We start from the raw sequence: 20,022 nt of genomic DNA, 5'->3' as shown, positions 1-20,022 counted from the left end.
GACTTAAGGCCACTGGTGAGCATTCTAAAACAGAAGGAGAACACAAAGAGAAGTGTTCTGCAATCGTCTGCACGCATTTATGACCCCCTTGGGTTCCTGACTCCTTTCACAGTCAGAGTCAAGTGCATGTTCCAAGAAATGTGGGAGAGAGGACTCTCCTGGGATGAGGAGCTACCACCTGATCTGACTCGAGAATGGCAACAGTGGTGTTCGGAGCTCCCCCAGCTACACCAGCTCGCTATCCCAAGATGGTACAGAATAGACCTGCAGACAGAGAACAGCCACCTCCTGAAACTACATGTGTTCTGTGACGCCAGTGAAAGGGCTTACAGTGCTGTGGCCTACCTGCAGGGCAAAACCCAAGATGGAGAACTTAGAACGAGCTTAGTGGCATTCAAGTCCAGGGTAGCCCCTCTCAAGAAAATGACACTGCCGCGCCTGGAGCTCATGGGAGCTGTGATTGGGGCAAGACTAGCCAGCCACTTGATGAAGACTTTGAAAATGGAACACAAACAGATCACAATGTGGACAGACTCTATGATTACGCTGCACTGGATTTGCAGCTCCGCTCACAAGTGGAAACAGTTTGTCTCAAACAGAGTGACAGAGATCCAGTCCTTGACCAACCCAGAGTCATGGTCACACATAAAAGGGAAGGTAAATCCAGCTGACCTCCCTACCCGAGGACAGACTGTGTCAGACCTGATACAGAACAAGCTATGGTGGTACGGACCTGAAGTTCTGACCACACCTGACCAGTCACCTGATCAGTCAGAGGAGACTGATGAGGGCCAGGTTCCAGAAGAAGTTCACACAGAACTCAAGTGCCATCACCAGGTCACAGTACAGCTTACTGCAAATGACGCAGATCTCTCTGAACCAGTATTGGAGCTGGCAAGATATAGCAAACTGAGAAGGGTCTTAAGAGTGACTGCCTGGATAAAGAGATTCATAACCAATGCTCAAAGGAAGACAAAGACACAAGGAGAGCTGACTGCTGACGAGCTCTTTGAGGCAGAAAGGTACTGGATCAAGACAATACAACAACAAAGTTTCAGTCAGGAGATCAAATTACTGAAGACAGGAAAGAATCTGACGAACGACTGTAAAATAAAGGAACTCCAACCATTCCTGGATGAATATGAACTGCTCAGCGTGGGAGGAAGACTGCAACAGTCCAACTTCACCTTCCGAGAGCAGCACCCGTGGATTCTGCCCGGAAAACAAAGATACTCAGAAATGCTGATACAGTCCTGTCATGAAAATATAATGCATTCAGGAGTGAGGGACACCTTAGTACAACTAAGAGAAAGATACTGGATCCTGCGTGCTAGACAGCTAGTCAAGCGTGTTTTAGCAAGATGCACTGTCTGCAAGAGATTCAAGGCAAAGGCTGGATGTCAGATCACTGCACCTTTACCAAGAGACAGAATAACTGAATCCCCACCCTTCGAAGTCACAGGTGTGGATTTTGCAGGACCGCTTTATGTGAAGGCAAATGGATCGGTGACGAAGTCATACATTGCACTGTTCACCTGTGCGGTGACCAGGGCGGTACACCTGGAACTGGTCTCAGATCAGTCGACAGAGAAATTCCTGTTAGCTCTGAAAAGATTCATTGCCAGAAGAGGAATATGTAAAGTTATCTACTCGGACAACGCAAGAACATTCAAGAGAGCTGAGCTGGACTTGAAGGAGCTGTGGAAGGCCATCAAAGACCCACAGCTGTTGGAGTTCTTCTCAGAAAAGGGCATCACCTGGAAGTTCATAGCCGAGCGAGCTGCATGGTGGGGCGGATTCTGGGAGAGGCTTGTCAGATCCGTAAAAACATGCCTAAGGAAGGTGCTTGGAAGAGCTTCACTCAACTTTGAAGAGATGTGCACAGTCCTAACGGAGGTTGAGGCTATCCTGAACTCTAGGCCTCTGACCTTTGTGCACAATGAAGTGGATGAACCACAGCCGCTGACCCCAGCCCACTTCCTGGTGGGTAAAAGACTCACGTCTCTGCCACCCAAGACATTCCCAGTTGACGCACAACGCTCAAATCCTAAGTGTAAAGAGCTCAACCGAAGATGGAAGTACAGGCAGAGACTCGCAACCAGCTTCTGGAATAGCTGGCGTAAGGATTACTTGCTGGATCTGAAATCAGCACATCGCTGTGACACGCCGTCACCCACCCCTCTGAAAGAGGGTGACATTGTACTCATCGGAGAAGATAACACTCCCAGACAAACCTGGAAGCTGGGAAGAATCAAGGAACTGTTCCCAGGCCGAGATGGACTTGTGAGGTCGTGCACAGTTCGCACTACCTCAGGAACTTTGTTGAGGAGACCTATTCAGTTGTTATATTGTTTAGAGGTCTAGGATGAACTAGCAGTTCATCTGGGGGGAGAATGTTGTAACTTAATAGGCCAGGTTAATGATTATGAGTTATATTACATATATGTTAATATCGATTATTGTTTACCTTTGAAAGAAGAAGTGGAAGTGGAAGAGTGTTTGTTTATTCTAGTCAGAGATACTATTATTTACATTAGTCACCACAAGAAATACAAGTCCCAGGATGCATTGCACCTGCTACCAGCTGCGTCCTTTTAGGTGATTGACAGAGAGCGTTTTATGAATGAACCTGATGAGAACTCAACTGTAATGTAACGTGCGCTGAAGATTCTATATAAAGTACAACCTATTGGAATCCGACGTATTGGACAATCTATTCTTTTGGACAGTAGTTATTCTACACCATGAGCCCAGACCTCCACCTCAGCCACTGCTCCGGCGCTCCACGGGAAACATTTGGTCCACGTCCCGGAGGGAATTGTATCTACGGTTGTCTCTATTTGGACACTTTAGTTTGATGATCCAGTGTTGACTTTCTCCATAGCATCAGTCAGGGCGTCCACTAAACAATGGCAGTAAAGGCTTGGGGCTTAGAAACAGACTCATTATAGGCGGCTGGGTGGCGCAGTGGGCAAGGCGCATTATTGTCTAACACGTGATGCTCGCTCCTCTGTTCCACTGTTCCACTGTGTGTGTGTGCATGTGTGTGTGTGCGTGTGTGAACTTACCCTTATGTTTGCTATTTTATTGAAATTTTGTTTTGAAGTTAAAGTTGCGAGTTGTTTGAAAATCCTAGGGAAAGCCATGCACAGCAGTGTTAGTAACTTGTCAACAGTCTATGTAGACTATATAATATCAGTAGTGTGTCAGTAACTTGGCAACAGTCTATGTAGACTATAATATCAGTAGAGTGTCAGTAACTTGTCAACAGTCTATGTAGACTATATTATATCATAACCAATATAAAATTGACATAAAATAGACAGGCATACGATAGGCATAGAATTGAGCGCAGAGGTGTGACAGACAAGAGAATGTGTGATTCTTCCAACAGTCATATACACACACATGTACTTTCTTTTGAGGTGCTGGATGTACAATGTACACATATCTCCCCTCAGAGCAATTTAGATGTTTCATTGTATGAAATAAACCAAATGATCACACAGGGTGCATAACAGAATAGTTTATGTGACTGTGTGTGTATGCGTGTGTGTATGTGTTCAAGATTCAAGATTCAAGAGTTTATTCATCACATACATACAAGGGCATACAGTGAAATGTGGTTGGCCATGCCCGCTACGATTGTGCAATAAAACAATAGTAATAGTAATAATAATAAAAAGATAACTAGAATAGACATGGTAAATAGACATGTTAATAAATCACTTCAAGGCACTGGATCCTATGTACATTGTACACTCCTATAAAATGTGCAGTTTTTCTTCTATGTCCCTATGCTATACTTGCTGTTACTAACTATACGATGCAACAATCACAACAAGTTATTTTCTTAAAGTGTCCTTTTACTTCCTTTAATGTGTCCTTTTCTTGTGTGTTTAAAGTGACCTATGGTGCGTTTGTGTAAGTGCGAGTGCAGAATGTTGTGTTGTGTGTATGTGTGTGTTCATGTGTGCTTGTGTGTGGAGAGATCAGTGTTCAGTGTTCTGATGGCCTGAGGGAAGAAGCTGAGCCTTAGGGCCCTTTCTCACTCACTCTATTCGTTTCTATTTCGTTCCGTTCTTCCCGTACCGAGATCTGATCCGAACTCTCCCCCCCCCCTCTCCCCCCTCTAGTTTGTGTACACACTTCATTCTGGGTGCGCTCTGGGTTTTGTTTACGGTTTGCGTTTTGAGCTTGTAAGCTTGCCGTAGTTGATGATGTCACGCTCGAAATGTAAACACAGGAAGTGTTCACACGGAGACTGGAGAATGGATGTTGATATAAAGATACAAATAACTAATAAATATGAAGTTATATTTGAACCTCTGTTGTCAAGCCTTGTCAATATAACCCACCCCCATTTTCTCACGAATGGAACTCTGTTGTAGAGTCCGCTTTTGATCGTTTTGCAGCGTTAACAATAACGCTAAGCTAACGGCTAACGTTACTGCAACATACTAGTAACTCGCATCGATTATATTGAATGTCATTGATCTACTGGTCGACCGAAAATGTAAACGGGAATGTCTTAACACGACTGCGGACTCTGGATGTTGATATAAAATGAACAAATTGCCAATAAATATGAAGTTATATTTTATCACGAATGGATGGTGTTGTAGAGTCCGCTTTTGAGCGATCTACTGGTCGACCACGGCCGACTTGTTGGGCACCACTGGTCTAATAGAAATAAATGCATTCGAACAATGTTATAGACATAGCAATGGCAAACAAAATTTATGACGTTATGTCAGCACCAGGCGCCACGCCCGTGAAAAGGTACAAGCTCGCAAAGCCACACCCCCCGTTCTCCCGGGACCGACCCCGAGACCACCTCTGCCAGCTGGTCCCGTTCAGCGGGGGGTGAAACGATTCAGCGCCGTTTCGCACCCCAAAAGTGGTGAGTGAGAACACTGCCCCCCGTGCTCCGGGACGGTGATTCGGTACAAAAGGCTGAGTGTGAAAGCCCCCTTAGTCTCTCTGCTCTTGTTGCGTGTATACGGAGGCGCTTGCCTGACCGCAGCAGCTTGAACAGTGGTGAGGGTCCTTCATTATTCTGCAGGCTCTGGATTTGCACCTCCTATTGTATAAGTCCTGCAGGGGTGGTAGTGCAATAGCCGTAGTCCATTCTGCTGAGCGCACAACTCTCTGTAGGGCCTTCCTATCCTGGGCCGTGCTGTTTCCAAACCAGGCAGTGATGTTCCCAGTCAGAAAGCTCTCTAAACCCCCGGAATAGAAGGAGTGGAGTATCTTCCCTGATACTCTGAACTTCCTTAATTGTCAAGTTTTCAAGTTTCAAGTTTCTTTAATAGTTGTCATACAGAAGTAGAGAATACTTTTATACAAAATGCTTCTTACTGTTACGCTCCAGAGACCGTGCTAGACAAGATAAGTATGAAATAAAATAGTATAGCATGTAAAATAGAAGTAAAAATAGAAGTCACAGTGTTCAGTATAGACATATGTACAATGTTCGATGCAGAATAGAAGTAACTGAGTTACCATACAATATACAATATACTATGCAATGTACTAATATACAATACTATATAGTAGGGATGTCCCGATCGCCTTTTTTTGCTCCCGATCCGATCCCGATCATGTGATTTTAAATATCTATCGATCCGATCGTTTCCGATCCAATCTTTCACATTAGTAATAAATTTTGACGCATTTTTGTCAGGCTGAATGTAATAACAAAAGCCTCCGAGCTCACGCCCCTCTGTTGCCTATAGTCCGGGGCGCGAGCGCGGAGGCTTTTGTTATTACATTCAGCCTGAGAAATGTGCTTCTGCTTCATATGAGAAATATTAAAAGTTTCAATATATGTTTGCACATTAGTATACATTCAGTGTTCGACTTACGTAATGGTCCATTCTGGTCTGAAACGCTGACGATAATCCTCAGTCACAGCAAATAATTGACGTTATCCTCCAGGTGAAAAGTTAGTCTGAAAACTTCGCCTCCAGCCTGTCCTCCTTGCAAACATTGCAACTGGCTTGACTTTCTATTTTAAAATGCTTAGTTCCAAACCTCTGACATTAAGTCTAGCTGCTCAAGTCAGTGGATATTAACCGTGTTTCGGGAGCGACGTGCTGTTGTTGTGGCAGAACACCGGTCTAAATTAAAGGGAATGTGTTTGTTGCAACGGTGTAAATTAAAGGGAATGTGTTTGTTGTGGACAATTATTCTGCTCTGTGTGACAATAAATACATTAATGATGATATATTATATGTAATTTAAAACCAAAACTAAGGCCTCCGTATGAGTTTAAGACGTGGACATGGTCATGTTTGTTGAATACAATTTTTTTTTTTGACTGCCGATTTTTATTATTATTTTTTCCCGATCCCCGATCCTCTGAAAAGCACGTGATCGACGCCGATCCCGATCACGTGATCGGATCGGGACATCCCTACTATATAGTGCAAAGCAGAAATGGGATGAGGTACAATTTAGGTACAATTTACAGTAAGGTGTACGAGTTGTAGTGCAAATCCTTTACCAATAAATATAAAGTGTGTTTATGTGATCTAAAGTGTGGAGAGTGGGTGCTGCAGTGTGTTGTTTGTTTAAAGTGAGTGTGCGCGTGTGGATGTGTGTGCTGTGTGCATTTGATGGTTGTTGCATAGTGTTTATTGTTCGTTGAGCAGCCTGATGGCCTGGGGATAGAAGCTTTTTCTGAGTCTTTCTGTGCTCGCCATGAGACTCCGGTATCGCTTGCCTGACCGCAGCAGTTCAAAGAGGCAGTTGTTTGGGTGGCTGGAGTCCTTGATGATTCTCTTAGCCTTACCCCTGCACCGCTTGTTGTAAATGTTCTGGAGGGTGGGAAGCCCCCCTCCAATTGTGCGTTCGGCTGAACGTGTCACTCTCTGTAGTCTGCTTCGGTCTTGTGCAGTGCTATTCCCAAACCAGGAGGTGATGTTGCCAGTCAGGATGCTCTCTATTGTACATGAGTAGAAGTTCTTAAGGATCTTCTGACTGACTTGGAACTTTCTTAGGTCCCTGAGGAAGTAGAGGCGTTGTCGTGCCTTCTTCACAACACTGTCAATGTGTGTGGTCCATGTCAAGTCCTCGGATATGTGGGCTCCGAGGTACTTAAAACTGTTCACTCTCTCAACCGGTGCCCCGTCGATGCTGAGGGGGCTGTAGTCCCTGACCCCCGACCTCCTAAAGTCCACAATCATCTCCTTTGTTTTGCTGACGTTCAGGGAGAGGCTGTTCTCCTGGCACCATCCCGCCAGGACCTTGTCTCAGGTGATAGAGGTGCTGTTTCGCCTTTTTCACCACAGTGTCTACAGTATGTGAGTTGACCATGTCAGGTCCTCTGACTCCCAGGTACTTAAAACTGCTCACCCTGTCTACGATAGCCCCATTTATCCACAATGGCTTGTGTGTCCCCTGCTGTATTCTTCTAAAATCCACGATCAGCTCCTTGGTTTTACCAATGTTCAGGAGTAGGCTAGTACATCAACCTCCTCCCGGTAGGCCTTCTCGTCATCGTCCGCAAACTTCACTATGGAGTTGGAGCTGAACCTGGCCACACAGTCATGTGTGTACAGTGAGTACAGCAGGGGACTGAGAACACAGCCCTGGGGTGGGGGGACCCGATGCTCAGGGTGATTGAGTTGGAGGTGTGTCCACCCACCCTGACCTCCTGGGGCCTGTCGGTCAGAAAGTCCAGGATCCAGGCGCTCAGTGCAGTGTTCAGACCCAGATTGATCAGCTTGTCAACCAGTCTGGTGGGGACTATGGTGTTGAAAGCTGAACTATAGTCAATGAACAGCAATCTCACATATCCCCCCTTCTGACTGTCAAGGTGAGAAAGGGTGTTGTGCAGTAGGGGAGAACGGGGATGGTTGTCACACTTTTTACTCTAGTGTGAATCATTAAAACATCCTTCAATAGTCATTCCTACATTAAATTGAAGCTTAAGATGTTGGCTTGAAATGTGTATCCCTCTCATTTTCCAACATATTGTAACAAAGAGGAAATTACCTATCAAAGACACTCTGACACATTGTGACAACCAACCCCATCACTGGGATGGTTGTCACACACTATGTTGGTTGTCACTATGTGTTTTAATGGGAAAAATCTTAAAAAGAAGGCAAGAAGGAAGAACTAAATTTGAAAGTTGAATTGCATTGACAAGTTGACAAATACATAACTTAATGCATCTTAACATGAACATAAATAGGAAAGACATCTTTAGGCCATCCTATATAACACAATAAGAACAAAATAAATAGGCCTATGGCGGCTGAGTGGCGCAGTGGGCAAGGCGCTCGCCACTAACGCAGGAGTTGGTGGTATCGAGCCCAGCTCTCTGCGTTGCTACTGGCTTGGCCGGCCGTCATACTAACACAATTGGCAGTGTTAGAGGGTGGGAAAGCCAGTGGGTGGGGATTGGACGTTGTGGACAGCGACTCCTACAGGTCGGTTGGGTGACGCCGGTGCGGCGGAAGCAGGAAGTAGCGCGGGCAGCGTGAGCCTCCCACGCGTTACTCCTCGCCACTGAGAGTTCGAGCTGTTGCGGTGAAAAGATGCGACAGGCTGCCTCCTCGTGTACCGGAGGGGACACGTGATGCAAGGCTTCTATCCTCACTACAGCCGACCAGTGGGAGGCATAGTCTAGCAACGTTCAAGACAGGGGAGGGAAGAATTGGAAACACGAAATTGGGATGGGAGAAAAATAGAAAATGGGGAGAAAAAGTGGATACAAAAAATAATAATAAATAGGCCTAAAAATAATAGCCAACACAACTAGGCTACACTAATTCACTATCTGAGTTACAGTGATGGCAAATGTAGGGTCTGGGCACTCCAACTAAGCAGAGCTTGTGTGCCAAGTGGTTGCACATCCAACACTTCTCCCATACCTCCCCTGAACGGCTGTTGGAGAACGTTTCCATACAAACCAAACAAAAACAATCACCTTCATCTGATGAAGACTCCTCCAGTCTCTTTCTTTTCTGTTTCTTCTTCTTGCTGGCTGCCTTTTCCAGCTGGGGTGGAGTACACTGGAATGTACTAGGCTTGGCAGGTGGTCTAGGCTGGGATCTACTAGGCTTGGCAGATGGTCTAGGCTGGGATGTACTAGGCTTGACAGGTGGTCTAGGCTGGGATGTACTAGGCTTGGCAGGTGGTCTAGGCTGGGATGTACTAGGCTTGGTAGGTGGGCTGGGGTGCATTGGGCTCTGCTCGGTCTGTCCTCAGCTCATCCATCACCTCCAAGTTGGTGAAGAAACGGTCCATGTTGTGCTCATTAAAGCACTGTCATGTGCTTGTCACATGTGACAACCAACCCCAAAGAAAATGTGACGAACAACCCCAACTGGAATGTCTTGCTAGTATCAAGGCTAACAACCATCTAAAAATGTGTTAGTTAGCCAACAACAATCTAAACTATAGCTTTCCCCTCACACTTTTTAAGGGTAACAATTGTTTCATTATAAACCAATTGTGTAAAAGCCTAGAAGAAAAATACTGAGGAGCTGAATATTTACAATTCCACATGAAAAACACAAAAAGTCCTCTCAGTTCAGCTGTCTTACTCCAAAGAAGACTATGTAGGTGAGCTCTTATCCCAATTCTGGACATTTCCATACCAAAATATGGGAGAAAGCGCCTTTTGGTAGCGAAATATAATGAATGTGACAACCTACCCGTGTGACAACCATCCCCGTTCTCCCCTACCTGGGAGACTGCATCATCAGTGGACCTGTTTGTCCTGTAAGCAAACTGCAATGGGTCCATGTTACTGGGGAGGGTGTATGTGTGTATGTGTGTACAGTATGTGTGTGTGTGTGTATGCATGTAAGTGTGTGTTACTGCGAGAGGGAACTACACTGTTTAAACTGAGGGGACATACTGATCCCTCCCTGTCCTCTCCCATTGGCCCTTTAAACATCCTGCTTATCCCATTGGATCACTATCAAACCTATCTGTCTCCCCATTGGCCCATTTTGACACAAAAGGATTTTAATCCCGGCTTTGATCACTCCACGTGTCCTCTCTCTATATATCCTCCCTCTCAATCTCTCTCTATCCTCTCTATATCCTCTCTCTCCTCTATCTATCCTCTCTCTCTATCTTCTCTCTCTCCCTATCATCTCTCTCTATCCTCTCTGTCTCCCTATCCTCTCTCTATCCTCTCTCTCTCTATCTTCTCTATATCCTCTCTCTATATCCTCTCTCTCTATCCTCTCTATCCTCTCGCTCTCTCCCTATCATCTCTCTCTATCCTCTTTATCTCTATCCTCTCTCTATCCTCTCTATATCCTCTCTCTATCCTCTCTCTCTCTCTCTCTCTCTCTCTCTCTATCCTCTCATCTCATCCATCTCAACCAGGTATTAAAGTGACATCATCTACGAGACAGTTCTGATCAGACATGCTGTAGCAATTATAAATATCCTGAATCAGCAGAGATCTGAATTCAGATACTCCATATACAGTATCTTTCATCAACCCTGGGTTGGGTAGTTTAGCTGGGTTGGGTGGCTTGGCTGGGTTGGGTGGCCTGGCTGGGTTGGGTGGCCTGGCTGGGTTGGGTGGCTTGGCTGGGTTGGGTGGCCTGGCTGCGTTGGGTGGCCTGGCTGGGTTGGGTGGCCTGGCTAGGTTGGGTTGGGTGGCCTGGCAGGGTTGAGTGGCCTGGCTGGGTTGGGTGGCTTGGCAGGGTTGGGTGGCTTGGCTTGGCAGGGTGGCCTGGCTGGGTTGGGTGGCTTGGCTGGGTTGGGTGGCCTGGCTGGGTTGGGTGGCTTGGCTGGTCGGCTGGGGAGGAAGACAGCTGCTCTGAGAAGGTCCTGGCAGCTGCCCAGAGTGGCTATACAACCATCCATCTGTGTTGGCTGTCAGACTGGCCCACAGTTCCACTGCAACCACACACACAATAGTAGGAAAAGGGTGATTACAGTTTGTGTGTGTGCATATATGTATATATGTGTGTGTGTGTGTGTGTGTGTGTGTGTGTGTGTGTGTGTGTGTGTGTGTGTGTGTGTGTGTGTGTGTGTGTGTGTGTGTGTGTGTGTGTGTGTGTGTGTGTGTGTGTGTGTGTGTGTGTGTGTGTGTGTGTGTGTGTGTGTGTGTGTGTGTGTGTGTGTGTGTGTGTGTGTGTGCGTGCGCGTGTGTGTGTGCGCATGTGCGTGTGTGTGTGTGCCTAACAATGTGAAGCCCTCAGAGTTTAGAGTTGAATCACTTACAATGGAATTCAGAATCCATCTGGGTTCCAGTGCTATTCTCAAGCTTCTGATTGGTCTCTGATTGGTGGAGAGGATCCTTTTCTGCAATGTGATTGGTTGACGGAGACTCAAGAGTCCCATCCTTCCTCTGAATATGGTTTGGAAAATAAAATCAAATGTTGCGGCAAATCCAAATCTCTCTCTCTCTCTCTCTCTCTCTCTTGGATGTCCTTTTCACAAATATTGCTGATGTGTTTGCACATTGTTGTATTTCTCCCAGTAGGTATGGGAGTTTTGAGTTATTTGCCATGTTTTCAAAGTCTCTCTCTCTCTCTCTCTCTCTCTCTCTCTCTCTCTCTCTCTCTCTCTCTCTCTCTCTCTCTCTCTCTCTCTCTCTCTCTCTCTCTCTCTCTCTCTCTCTCTCTCTCTCTCTCTCTCTCTCTCTCGGTGCCTATGCTGAGGGGTATGATTTCTGCACGCCTTAGATTAGAGTTCATGTATTTCTCACTGAGACATAATGTTGATGCGTTCGTGAATGCTTGGGGATTGGGGAATGCAATGTGTACTGTGGGGGAGGAGGGGGCTGAACATATGCATTTGAATGTCAAGTGGTTTTTATGTGCTGAAGGACGTTTTTGGGGTTTGTTGGGGTGTTTGTGCGTGTGTGTGTGTGTGTGGGTGTGTGTGCGGGTGAGTGTGTGGGTGTGTGTGTTGTTTTTATGAAGATGCCGTGAGATTTTTGTGTCTCTACTGACTGTTTTTAGTTGACATGTTTTAATAAAGAACATCAAAAGTCTCTCTCTCTCTCTCTCTCTCTCTCTCTCTCTCTCTCTCTCTCTCTCTCTCTCTCTCTCGCTCTCTCTCTCTCTCTCTCTCTCTCTCTCACTATCCCTCTCTGTCTCTCTCTGCCTCCCTCCCTCTCTATTCCTCTCTCTCTCTCTCTCCCTCCCTCCCTCTCCTCTCTCTCCTATCTCTCTCCTCTCCTCTTTCTCTTTCTCTCTCTCTCTCTGCTCTCTCTGTCATCCCTATTATTCCTCCTTCTCTCTCTCCTTTTAATTTTCACATCACGTGCCCCCCCCCCCACAGAGCCATTTGATGTCTCTCATGTGAACTCGTTAATCAGATTGATCTTCAGCCTTTGAAGAACTCTGACAGGTTGACTAGAAGCAGAGAACTGGGCCATGCATGGTCTCACTGTGTGTGTGTGTGCGTGTGCGTGTGCGTGTGTGTGTGTGTGTGTGTGTGTGTGTGTGTGTGTGTGTGTGTGTGTGTGTGTGTGTGTGTGTGTGTGTGTGTGTGTGTGTGTGTGTGTGTGTGTGTGTGTGTGTGTGTGTGTGTGTGTGTGTGTGTGTTGGAGCAACTGACAGAAGATACAGGCAGAGGCTACATGGACACAAGGCCTTGAAGGAACAGGATGGTTACCGTGTCCAGAGTTAGACGGGAAGATACAGTAGATACCCGTTCCCTCTCTGTGCGTTCAATGGAAGTAACAATCTGGCTGCAGGCTAGCCTAGCTTAGCTCAATAGAAGAGGATAAGAACCACTAGCCTAGCTTAGCACAATAGAAGAGGATAAGGACCACTAGCCTAGCGTAGCACAATAGAAGAGGATAAGAACCACTAGCCTAGCTTAGCACAATAGAAGAGGATAAGGACCACTAGCCTAGCGTAGCACAATAGAAGAGGATAAGAACCACTAGCCTAGCTTAGCACAATAGAAGAGGATAAGGACCACTAGCCTAGCTTAGCTCAATAGAAGATGATAAGGACCACTAGCCTAGCGTAGCACAATAGAAGAGGATAAGAACCACTAGCCTAGCTTAGCACAATAGAAGAGGATAAGAACCACTAGCCTAGCTTAGCACAATAGAAGAGGATAAGGACCACTAGCCTAGCGTAGCACAATAGAAGAGGATAAGGACCACTAGCCTAGCTTAGCTCAATAGAAGAGGATAAGGACCACTAGCCTAGCATAGCACAATAGAAGAGGATAAGAACCACTAGCCTAGCGTAGCACAATAGAAGAGGATAAGAACCACTAGCCTAGCTTAGCACAATAGAAGAGGATAAGGACCACTAGCCTAGCTTAGCACAATAGAAGAGGATAAGGACCACTAGCCTAGCTTAGCACAATAGAAGAGGATACTGACCGGGAATCGATAATAATAATAATAATAATAATAATAATAATAATAATAATAATAATAATAATAATAATAATAATAATAATAATAATAATAATAATAATATTAAATCTCTCTCTCTCTCTCTCTCTCTCTCTCTCTCTCTCTCTCTCTCTCTCTCTCTCTCTCTCTCTCTCTCTAGGGAGTTTGGATGGCGGGATCCAGAGCTTCCTGAAGTTATTCAGATGCTTCAGCACCAGTTCCCGTCGGTCCAGTCCAACGCCGCGGCCTACCTGCAGCATCTCTGCTTCGGAGACAACAAGATCAAGTCTGAGGTGAGATATAACCAGTGATCCTTTAGCACTAGATCAAGTCTGAGGTGAGATATAACCAGTGATCTTTTAGCACAAGATCAAGTCTGAGGTCTCCCACCCACCCGCCCACCCACCCCCTCCTAATATGTATATATTTTCTGTTAGGATCTCTGGGTAACAGTACTGTATATTTGCATATCATATATGTCACAAATGTAACAGTACTATATACCTGTATGTCCCTATGTTATAATTGTCATGATGTATGTTGTGTGTGTCATAAATGTCATTATGAATTGAAAATGGGGGACCCTGATGTAAACAAGACAAACGTCTTTCTCTGGTCTGCATCCCCTTAACAATTGTGTGTATTGAGCCGTACTGTATTCTGCAATCTGTTAAATAAAGTTTACATTCATTCATTCATTCATTCATTCATTCATTCATTCATTCATTCATTCATTCATTCATTCGTTCATTCGTTCATTCGTTCATTCATTCATTCATTCATTCATTCATTCATTCATTCATCCATCCATCCATTCAGGTGAGATATAACCAGTGATCTTTTAGCACAAGATCAAGTCTAAGGTGAGATATAACCAGCGATCAGGCTCCACCACCGTGGCCATGGACTGCTGCCAGCAGCTGGAGAACTAACAGCTGCAGAACTCCAGAACTATTAGGAATGTCTGACCATTAAGTGTGTCTGACTCTTAACGACCAAACCATGCCTTGACTACAACGTATATCACGCCAGTTAGGGTACCTTGTGTATACTGCACCTTGTGTATACTGTTTACTTTTGCTCTTACTCATAGTATTCAGATCCAAATGTTGTATTGCCTATATTTATTGAGTAGGCAACTTCAGAGAAATGATCAAGAGTGAGTTTACCTGCCCAGCAGAAATAGAGCTAAGCTCTGCATCACTTTTTAAGCCCATGCAACGAAACAAAGGTTTTCCCACAGACTCCCAGAGCTTTAAGATGAATAAAAACAATAAGAAGAAGAAGAAGAAGAAGAAGAAGAAGAAGAAGAAGAAGAAGAAGAAGGAAGAAGAAGAAGAAGAAGAAGAAGAAGAAGAAGAAGAAGAAGAAGAAGAAGAAGAAGAAGAAGAAGAAGAAGAAGAAGAAGAAGAAGAAGAAGAAGAAGAAGAAGAAGAAGAAGAAGATACATATTTCCCAGCCCCTGATCGGCAGGTGGTTTTACACACAACTGGCCAAAATTGCCAGCAGCCTGTTGATCTGTTGATTTGACCATGTTATGTCTGAGTAGTTCCAATTACAGTCTTTTGCAAATTATTGTTGTCTATGGTTGAATTTGCGTAAATTATTGCGATCACTTAGATCTCTCTATCTCTCTCTCTGTCTCTCTCTCCATCTCTCTCTCTCCCTCTCTCTCTCCCCCCCTCTCTCTCTATATATATATATCTCCCTCTCTCTCCCTCTCTCTTTCGCCCCCTCTCTCTCATCTCTCTCTCTCTCTCTCTCTCTCTCTCTCTCTCTCTCTCTCTCTCTCTCTCTCTCTCTCTCTCTCTCTCTCTCTCTCTTCTCTCTCTCTCTCTCAATTCAATTCAATTCAAAGGGGCTTTATTGACCTGGGAAACATATGTTTACATTGCCAAAGCCAAACAAAACAAAGCAAAACAATTAAACAGAGAAATCAGAAGAAATCAGTACAGTACAGAATGCATTTCTTGTGTGATTGACAGTCTTTATGGTGGTTGTATTCCGTTGGATGTCCTTTTCACAAATATTGCTGATGTGTTTGCACATTGTTGTATTTCTCCCAGTAGGTATGGGAGTTTTGAGTTATTTGCCATGTTTTCAAAGTCTCTCTCTCTCTCTCTCTCTCTCTCTCTCTCTCTCTCTCTCTCTCTCTCTCTCTCTCTCTCTCTCTCTCTCTCTCTCTCTCTCCCTCCTCCCTCCCCCTCTCTCTCCCCCTCTCTCTCTTTGTCCTCTCTCTCTGTCCTATCTATCTCTGTAATCTCTCTCTGTCCCCTCACTCTCTCTCTCTGTCCCCTCTCTCTCCATCTCTCTCTCTCTCTATCCCTCTCTCTATCCCCCCCCCCTATCTCTCTCTCTAGATTCGGCGGCAGGGTGGTATCCAGCTGCTGGTGGACCTGTTGGATCACCGCATGACGGACGTGCACCGCAGTGCATGCGGAGCTCTGCGCAACCTGGTGTACGGCAAGGCCAACGACGACAACAAGATCACCCTGAAAAACTGTGGAGGGATCCCTGCCCTTGTGCGCCTCCTGAGGAAGACCACGGACGTAGAGATCAGAGAGCTGCTCACAGGTAAGACCACGGACGGAGAGATCAGAGAGAAACACACACACACACACACAGATACACACACACACAAACACACACACACACACACAGATACACACACACACACACACACACACACACACACACACACAGATACACACACAAACACACAGACACAAACTCCTTACCTTTTTATTACCATTCAGGGGTGTAGAACTTTAATTGCTATTAGCAAGCATTACAACAAGAAATAAACTCACTTCCTCAATCATTTAGGAAAATTATGGGGGGAAAAAACGAATATTCTGTGGGAAGCGTAGTTGTGTCTGTGTTGGTCTGTGGAGGTGTAGAGTTTAGGGCCCTCATTTATCAACAATTCTTAGAAAGTGTTCTATTTTCGTTCTTAAGCACAGAATTTAGAATGTGTGTACGTACAGAAAAATCGGGATTTATCACACGTGCGTACACAGGTTCTACGCACACCTGCAAGTACTCCGTGTTGATAAATGCCACTTCTTCTACACTCCGCGCTCGTGCACGGTTTTACGTATTTGCATATAGCACCGCCCGTAATTAACCATATATGGTAATGAACACCCCCATGAAATGTGGAAAAGTGGACTAAGCCAGCGAACGCCTGGAGAAATACGCGACAGGCTGACAGACATCTATTAACTTCCTAAAGACCATTGCTGCCTCAGGGCACCGCAAACACTAATAAAGACCGTTAACCACTGTTTGCCATTGGTGTCATTAATAAGCATGCTGGAATATGACTGCTTTTTCTTCGTTTCGTTCGATTAATACCCAGGGATTAAAGTTCTCCGTCAATTTCATTCCAAATCGCGACGGATTTTCCGTAAATTTTCTACCTGCATATGATTTGTAGAGGCATACAATCTATTTTGATGTCGGTATTAGGTCGCCTATATAAACAATAATACGAGAGCATATACAAGAACCTTTCTATTCACATAACTGCATTTGTGATGGAGCTTTGACAGCTACATGGGTGGTACAGACAGTAACAGTCTATTGCTCGATCCATCTCCAATATCACGATGGACCGTGCCATGTATGTATAGCCTGCCTATGTGATCAATAAAAACGCGAACTTGAATCCCATCATCATATTTATATGTTGTGTCTGTCCACTATGTTTATTACTTTGTTATTTTTTTCCCCTATGTAAAGCGACTTGAATCCCATCATCATATTTATATGTTGTGTCTGTCCACTATGTTTATTACTTTGTTATTTTTTTCCCCTATGTAAAGCGACATTGGGTCTCTTGAAAGGCGCTATATAAAATGAAGCTATTATTATTATTATTATTATTATTATTATTATTATTATTATTATTATTATTATTATTATTATTATTATTATTATTATTATTATTATTATTATTATTATTATTATTATTATTATTATTATTATTATTATTATTATTATTATTATTATTATTATTATTATTATTATTATCACGTCTGTGCGGGAGCTCACAAATAGACTGTCTTTTAGTCTCAGTGAAGTTTCAACGGAGGTCATCTATTCTAACCAACAAATTGAAGTAGAAAGCATTTCGTTGTGACCAATCTTATTTGGAAACATGACACAAAATAATAGTATTTAGCTTTTTATTTTAAACAATATTTAATCGCGTTTGGAGGTGGGTGTTCTGCGTCTGCCCCCCCCCCCCGTGCCAAACAAGCAGGCCAACCTCTTGTTCGTGCGTGAGCCCGTTATAATTACACTACTGTCGCTATTTTACAATTAACTATAATGAATTACGGTTCATACAGAACACGCGCCAGTGTTGGAAGTAATGCACGAAAGCTTATTTCCGCGTCTGCAGTCTCCATATTCTACCGCTGGGCGCCAGTTACGCATGCTCTGAGCTGTGCGTAGATATACACACAAAGTCAAGCACAAGTTCAAATTGATAAGTCCCACACTTTGCTTAGAAATGATCGTACGCACGGGTTACGCACATATCTGTGCGTACGCACCATTGATAAATGAGGGCCTAGGTGCAGTAAAGGTCTGTTTGTCTGTGGAGGTGTAGATTCTAGGTCTGTCAGTCGTGTCTGTGTTTGTCTGTGGAGGTGTAGAGTCTACGTCTGTCAGTCATGTCTGTGTTTGTCTGTGGCGGTGTAGAGTCTAGTCTGTCAGTCGTGTCTGTGTTTGTCTGTGGAGGTGTAGAGTCTAGGTCTGTCAGTCGTGTCTGTGTTTGTCTGTGGAGGTGTAGTCAGCTGGGTCCTGAAGCAGATTAACATATAAATGAGAACAGCAACTCAAGGCACCAGCTCCACAGAATCCCTCCTGACACAAATTAATCAGACAACAGAGCGACCAACGCACGACTGAACCACAGGCAGACTGAGCTTTCCTCTCCTCTCTCTCCTCTCTCTCCTCTGTCCTCTCTCTCCTCTCTCCTCTCTCCTCTTCTCTCCCCTTCTCTCTCTATTTTCCTCTCCTCTCCTCTCCTCTCCTCTCCTCTCCTCTCCTCTCCTCTCCTCTCCTCTCCTCTCCTCTCCTCTCTCTTCTCTCTTGTCTCTTGTCTCTCCTCTCCTCTCGCCTCTCTCTTGTCTCTCCTCTCCTCTATCTTCTCTTCTCTCTATCTCCTCTCTCTCCCCTTTCTGCTCTCCTCTCTGCTCTCTCCTTTCTCTCTTCTCCTCTCTCTCCTTTCTCTAATCTCCTCCCCTCTCTCATATCCTCTCCACTCACCGCTCTCCTCTCTCCTCTCTTCTCTTCTCCTCTGTTCCTTCTCCCCTCTCCTCTCCTCTCCCCTCTCTCTATTTTCCTCCCCTATCCGCTTCTCTCTCTCTCTCTCTCTCTCTCTCTCTCTCTCTCTCTCTCTCTCTCTCTCTCTCTCTCTCTCTCTCTCTCTCTCTCTCTCTCTCTCTCTCTCTCTCTCCCCTTTCTTATTTCTCCTCCTCTCCTCACTTCTCCTCTCCTCTCCTTTACTCTTTATAGCTATCCTGTGTTTTGTCATAATATGACATTATTATATATTTACTTGACATTGTTGTAAATTAGGTCAACCAGTCATTGTATTCTCTCTCCTGTCTGTCTGAGTGTGCATGTGTACCTGTGACCACATGTGTGCCCCAGCTGTGTGTCACCTGTGACCACATGTGTGCCCCAGCTGTGTGTCACCTGTGACCACATGTGTGCCCCAGCTGTGTGTCACCCCTGACCACATGTGTGCCCCAGCTGTGTGTCACCCCTGACCACATGTGTGCCCCAGCTGTGTGTCACCCCTGACCACATGTGTGCCCCAGCTGTGTGTCACCCCTGACCACATGTGTGCCCCAGCTGTGTGTCACCCCTGACCACATGTGTGCCCCAGCTGTGTGTCACCTCTGACCACATGTGTGCCCCAGCTGTGTGTACCTGTGACCACATGTGTGCCCCAGCTGTGAGTCACCTTTAGGTGTAACTGTGTCCGTGTCCCCTCCCTCCCCGCTGACAGGCGTGCTGTGGAACCTGTCATCCTGCGACGCCCTGAAGATGCCCATCATCCAGGATGCCCTGGCTGTGCTGACCAACGCTGTGATCATCCCTCACTCCGGCTGGGACACGTCCCCCCACACGCAGGACGACCGCAAGCTCCACCTGCACTCATCCCAAGTCCTCCGCAATGCCACCGGCTGCCTCAGGTACAGATAACACAGACTGTAGTCATCTACACACACTACAACACACACTGTAGTCATCTACACACACTACAACACACACTGTAGTCATCTACACACACTACAACACACACATAGTTAACTACACACACTACAACACAGACTGTAGTCATCTACACACACTACAACACACACTGTAGTTAACTACACACACTACAACACACACTGTAGTTATCTACACACACTACAACACAGACTGTAGTTATCTACACACACTACAACACACACTGTAGTTAACTACACACACTACAACACACACTAGTTAACTACACTACAACACAGACTGTAGTTAACTACACACACTACAACACACACTGTAGTTAACTACACACACTACAACACAGACTGTAGTTATCTACACACACTACAACACACACTGTAGTTATCTACACACACTACAACACACACTGTAGTTAACTACAC

The 20,022-nt window shown here is 45.2% G+C and overlaps 1 protein-coding gene across 1 annotated transcript in view; it reads left to right on the top strand.

Moving 5' to 3' along the window:
• Window positions 1-20,022, top strand: part of ctnnd2b (catenin (cadherin-associated protein), delta 2b) — a gene marked incomplete at both ends in the record, with an annotated part of 213,541 nt that overhangs the window by 120,182 nt on the left and 73,337 nt on the right. Inside the window, 3 exons of the mRNA XM_084327635.1 lie at window positions 13,509-13,641; window positions 15,709-15,922; window positions 19,377-19,563. Coding sequence (XP_084183761.1) covers window positions 13,509-13,641; window positions 15,709-15,922; window positions 19,377-19,563 — 534 coding nt within the window. The remainder of the gene's footprint in view (window positions 1-13,508; window positions 13,642-15,708; window positions 15,923-19,376; window positions 19,564-20,022) is intronic.

The sequence above is a fragment of the Notolepis coatsorum genome (assembly GCF_963971535.1).
Source record: "Notolepis coatsorum genome assembly, chromosome: 13".
In the NCBI taxonomy this organism is placed as follows: domain Eukaryota; kingdom Metazoa; phylum Chordata; class Actinopteri; order Aulopiformes; family Paralepididae; genus Notolepis; species Notolepis coatsorum.
This window is presented reverse-complemented; position numbering and strand designations above follow the sequence as displayed.